The sequence below is a fragment of the Limanda limanda genome, chromosome 7, assembly GCF_963576545.1.
Source record: "Limanda limanda chromosome 7, fLimLim1.1, whole genome shotgun sequence".
In the NCBI taxonomy this organism is placed as follows: domain Eukaryota; kingdom Metazoa; phylum Chordata; class Actinopteri; order Pleuronectiformes; family Pleuronectidae; genus Limanda; species Limanda limanda.
In genome coordinates this window covers 24,802,256-24,807,613 of record NC_083642.1, presented here as the reverse complement: position 1 = coordinate 24,807,613, position 5,358 = coordinate 24,802,256, and the positions used below count along the sequence as shown (strand labels likewise).

The 5,358-nt window shown below is 41.2% G+C and overlaps 1 protein-coding gene across 1 annotated transcript; it reads right to left on the bottom strand.

Annotated features, from left to right (window-relative positions):
- Positions 1-1,577: 1,577 nt before the first annotated feature.
- On the bottom strand, positions 1,578-4,916 carry LOC133005083 (keratin, type I cytoskeletal 18-like). The gene is made up of 7 exons (XM_061074669.1): positions 4,521-4,916; positions 3,866-3,948; positions 3,620-3,776; positions 3,240-3,404; positions 3,022-3,147; positions 2,219-2,442; positions 1,578-2,017 (listed from the first exon to the last, which is right to left on the bottom strand). The coding sequence occupies exons 1-7, from the start codon at positions 4,914-4,916 to the stop codon at positions 1,891-1,893; spliced, it is 1,278 nt and encodes a 425-aa protein (XP_060930652.1). The 3' UTR covers positions 1,578-1,890.
- Between the last annotated feature and the right edge of the window lie 442 nt (positions 4,917-5,358).

Here is a 5,358-nt window from a genome sequence, read left to right as displayed (position 1 = left end):
ATTCTGTGCCTTTTAGTTCACGTGCTTGCAAAAGTTTGAGGACACTTAAAAACTCACTTTCCTTTAATTATAGTTCAAATCCCTCCTCAGTCCACGCTACTGTTATGGGGAGTAACAGAGAAAGGTATTGTTCAGCCAGGCCTGTTTGGGGCCCCCATAAGAATTACAGGCATGCATTAGAGATAACCACTTGTCTCTTCTTTTTACGCTCTATATTTCCCCCCATCTGCCTCCTATTGGCAGTTTTTCCATCCCTCCTTTACCACCATTCCCCTTTGTTTGTCTGCCCATCATCTTTCATCGAGGCCAAAATATGAAACGTCTGGCTGCACGGGCTGTGCAGCTCTGCAACAAAGGCTCAGAGTGTCAGAGAAGACAGCTTTATAGCAGCTGGAGGCACAACACATTGCATTGGCAACAGACACAAATTAGGAAACCATTACTTGTTGTCTGCTTTAGTTGGGAAACCAGTCTTGATTGAAACCTGGCACAATGTCTGAAGACTGCTGAAATAAGCATTTTCAGAAACTGTGACATATAAGCCTATGAGTGTCCTGAGTTCAAACTGTAAAATCATTCGCATTTTACAAACAATCCCGGCCAATTGCCGAATTCTGGTGCTCCCCACAACTGCTTTAAACCAAACATGTACTATCAGCCTCTTACCATCACGTTATGCTGTGATTCAACTGAGACCAAAAAAGAGTTTGGTGAATCACAGAGACGACAGGAATTACGCTGACAAATGTGAATGTAAATATACAGAAAGCAGGGACTGGTTTGCTTGGACTTGTCATGGGAACATTGGTGTTCTGCCTATAACGGGACAAGGCTAAACAACTGCAGGTCAAAATGTGAATTTCTCAGAAGCGAAAGAATTTCCCCAGCTCACTGCAGACTTGGGTGTGTGGGAGGATGAGGGCAGGAGGTCAGGCAGGCCTCACTGTGCATGTGCGTAGGAGGAGTTTCCTTCCATATACTATACGCATGCAACTTGGAGTTGGGTAATACCAACCCATTCCAATTTACCGTTCATGTTATCTACTTCACACATGGCAAGTCTGTTCTCAGTGGCCCGAGGAAGTGTAGCGTAGAATTTGGTGTGATTTGGACGCCCGATAAGTCATATATTGATATTAATTGAATAAACAGGGGAGCAGCCTCTTCACAGTCAGTGGACCAAGTTTAACTTTCTGGTCTTCTTCTACATCTACACATAATTTACAGCAGTGGTCCAGTTTATCATGGTTCCTGAACAGGTTCCTTGAAAACAAACCAGGTAGGATGACCACAAAGTTTTCTGACTTCACTCTGCACTATAGACTGTTTAAAAAAAACAACGTCCAGCACACAAACAATAAAAAGTAACAGAATATTGTAGAGCTGTATGAGGAGGACTTTCTACTAACAAGGAGTACTTCTAAAGTAGCTCGGAAGCGTTATATAAAAGGTCTGTCTGTTCGTCTGTAATAATAAATATATTAATAAAACAAAAATAATAACAGATCAAACTTTGAGGTAATTTTCAGTGTAATTTCTTTATTTTAGTGTTTTATTAACATATTCCAAAAGCCTGCTACTAATATCCAACCTAAAGGAATATATCAACATTTTTGGTTCGATAACATTACTACGCCAGTTAGCAAGTTAGCTTAGCTTAGCATAAGGACTACAACAAGGTATTTTTAAGGCAAATACGAATATGGAGTATATGGGTAATAGGCCTACATTAGTCTTATAATCAGTGGAGAGTGTATTAATGCAAAATTAATTGTAATACATTGTAATTATTGCTTTGCTCCTCAACACTAATCTAAAAAAACAGTCACATGTGTGTCATTGTGTTTTGTTACAGGTTTTTTTTCAGTTTCTGATAAACAGCCGTTGCTTTTAACTGACAGTTGACTCAGTAGATTTCACGTCTTTGTCCTCTGACACCACTTTGCCATCAACCAGGGTCTGAGTGATTGTCACCACTTGGGTCTTGATCTTCTTCAGGTCCACTGCATCCTCCAGTCTGAAATAAATAAACAAAATAGTAAAATTAGCTCTAGTTTGGTCTGAGTTATATAAGTCATAGTTTTCTACTAGAATGCTGAGATTCAGTGGTTAAATGTAATTACAGATGACGTACTTTTATTATATTAATGTCAACTCATATTTCCATGAGGCCAATTTGAATCTTTTGTCCGTTTCGTCGTTTCCCTCTCATACTGACCTTAAGGGTGGCTCGCCTTCCAGCAACCTTCTGTATTCGGCAATCTCAGCCTCCAGTTTCACCTTAACGTTGAGCAGGTTTTCATAATCTCTTTTTTCATTCTGGATGTTTGTGCGGATCTTAGTCAGCTCCTCCTGCAGCATCAGGAGGACTCTGTTGTACTTCTCCATCTCAATGTTATTACGAATCTCAACGTCACGGAGAGTGGCCTCCTGTGTTGCTTTCTGGAAAGATGTGGAAAGCAAGTTTTAATTAGTGTAACACAGGGAACTAGCACGTTCAGCTTTGAATGCAGAAAAAATAACAAACATCCAAAGCTTAATTACATCATCTAACCACTATCTGTCAAGCCTTTGCTATACTGAATATGTTAAAGCTAGGGTTGGTTATGCTGGAAAAGCTCTCAAGAGCAGGCTATATGTAATTGATTCATCGCACCCCCTCCCATCGGCCTTCTCAACAAAGCTTTGCTCTCAAAACACATGGAATGGTGTGTTGACTGACAACTGCTAGTGGTGACTTTTCTGTGACTCTTTCGCTAACTTCGGGCTATCGTGACTGCTTCAGCAGCTTTAGAGGTGCTGATAGGTAGATAACGTTTCCCCTTTGTACTGAGTTAGGCTGTTTAGATAAGCTGGGCCTCCTGTCATTAGCTTTTATTATTATATTAAGGGCAGTAATCTTTTCCCAATCATGCAGTTAAAACAACTGACAGTTACCAAATAAGCATAAGCATAAGCTTCCACTGTATCCACTTAGAGTTGAGGTTGCACTTCTTATTTAAATGACAATATGGTTCTTACCGTATTAATTACAGACTGCCATTCAATTTCCAGTGTCTGATATTTCCTCCTGGTAGAATTCAGTGTAGTCGTGGCGTCCTTCAGAGCTGCTGTGTTCTCAGTCACTTGGACCTTTATCTCTGTAATCTGGATGCAAGATAGAAAACACATAATTTATAGAAAAGGTACTTTTCACACTGAAATCCAGCAAGTCAGGTCCACATACAGTGACAGATTACCTGAGATTCATACCACATTTTGGCCTCCTCTTGGTTCTTCAGTCCTATACTCTCGTACTTAGCCCTCATCTCGTCCATGACCTTGGCCAGGTCTTGTCCTTTAGGAGCGTCAACACCGACGTTGACGGCAAATTGGTTTTTCTGGGCAAGCAATTCAGCGACATCCTGTCGTGAAGGAAATAATCAGGGTGTGATTAACAGAACAAGATTGATGTTATCCTGTGTAACGGGGTCAAGGAACAAAGAGATTTCAATCACTTTAATGACTTTTAAAACTATTTGCAGTCATTTGGGATTATAAAATAGGGGTTTCCCTTCAACTTGGATTAGACGTTATCCAGTTATCATTATGTCAATAATTCCTGTCTAATGGTTCTCACAATCGCATGATTCTTCTCCATGTGAATCTTATCTTCTCTCAGAGACTCAATGTCACTCTCCAGGTTCATGCGGCTCATGTTGGTGTCGTCCAGAATCTTCCTCAGTCTGCCAATATCAGCCTCCACTATAAGATGCATGGACAGCTCATACTCCATCCTAAAGACACATACCATATATCAGACCTGTTCATGCTGGATGGGTGGAGACAGTTTAATCTTTCATACAAATGCTTACAGAGCACTCACTTGGTTTTGAAGTCGTCTGAGGCCATGCGTGCATTGTCAAAGGCAATGGCGAGATGTGTGTTCTCCTTAATCTTTTTTAATATCTGAAAGAAAAGACAAAGATTTTTTAAAATAATTTTCAGTCTGTGAAAGACAAACAGAGTCACAGGACTATTCCATTTTCCCACAAGTGTTATGATGGAGAGAAAACTTTAATTTCCACCTTCCCAAATGGTAATGGTGAAACATTAGACACTGCAACTCATAAGGAACAAAGCACTATCTAGGATGGTTTGATTTGGGCTACGGATGAGTGAGTTCACCATCATCTGTATCTGTTCAACCAAATAAATCATCCGTATCCGTACTCAGACTGAAACCGGAATTGTGCAGGGCCTAAACACGAAGCTTGTATTTTAAGCCTGACATGGATATGGGTTGATCAGAAGTTGCTATATTTACTGGACAAACTAAACACCCTTTGAGTTTTTATGAAAGTGAAGGTTACCACAGGTTCTCTTTCAGCTTTGGAATGAGAGGGTGAGGTGAGAGGTATTCAGGTGCAACATGCAACTTCACCACTTTATGTCACTAAATTCTACACACTGCAACTTTAATTAATAGACTAAACAAGACAGATTTAATATAATGAAGACTGGCAGATTTTTGGACTCACCTGGGCTCTCAGATCTTCAATGATGGGTTTGTACTTGCTGTAGTCCTTCCCACTCACAAGGCCTCTTTCTTCAATGGCTTCCCTGATTTTGATCTCCAGCTTGCTGTTGGCCTTTTCCAGATTCCTGACTTTGTCCAGGTAGATGGCCAGCCGGTCGTTCAGGTGCTGCATGGTTGACTTCTCACTTGCGACGGCCAGGTCTGCAGCACTGAAGCTAGAGATCATGGGGTTGTAGTCATACCCACTGCCGAAGCTGCCAACTCGCGTGCCATAGGTGGCGGTGGAGATCCTGGTCCCACGGCCGCCCGCACCTCCGATGACACTGTGGGCATACATGCCATGTGATGGGTGGCCTTCAAAACTGTGAACAGTCTTGCGTTTAATCTGGTGCTCCATTGCTAAAAGGAGTGTGCTGATGGATCAGTAGGAGATGAGGTGCGTCCTTGCACAGAGGAGTTTTTCAGCTGAGAGTGAAAGACAGAGCATAGTCCTGGTGTCCTATATATCCCCCTTTCTGCCACACCTGTACTATCTATATTGCTTTCTACCTTTAGCCTGCTTGCATAGACTTTGTCCCCCAAAGTTGTGCTCTAACTTTTATGTGATTGTGAGTGTAAAACCATGATGCCAATAAAAAAAATAGATTTTCAAAAGCTGCCGAATTAGTAGAAACACCTTAGTGAATAACACTATTCTGTAATACTGAATGTAGCAGAAGAGGATTTGGTCTCATCTAAGCTGCCTTGTATTATTCCGGTTTCTTAAAATGATACTGCACACTCAAATTTGTTTTTTTGTGTTGTTCCTTCTCTTAAGTTTTACCTTCTGGCACCAACAG

Excerpts from the sequence above, each read along its gene's own strand:
- LOC133005083 (XM_061074669.1), bottom strand. The coding sequence starts at position 4,916 with ATGGAGCACCAGATTAAACGCAAGACTGTTCACAGTTTTGAAGGCCAC. Across the intron at positions 3,405-3,619 it reads TGGAGAAGAATCATGCGATT|GATGTCGCTGAATTGCTTGC; the intron begins GTGAGAACCATT and ends CCTTCACGACAG. Across the intron at positions 2,018-2,218 it reads GAAGGCGAGCCACCCTTAAG|ACTGGAGGATGCAGTGGACC; the intron begins GTCAGTATGAGA and ends TATTTATTTCAG.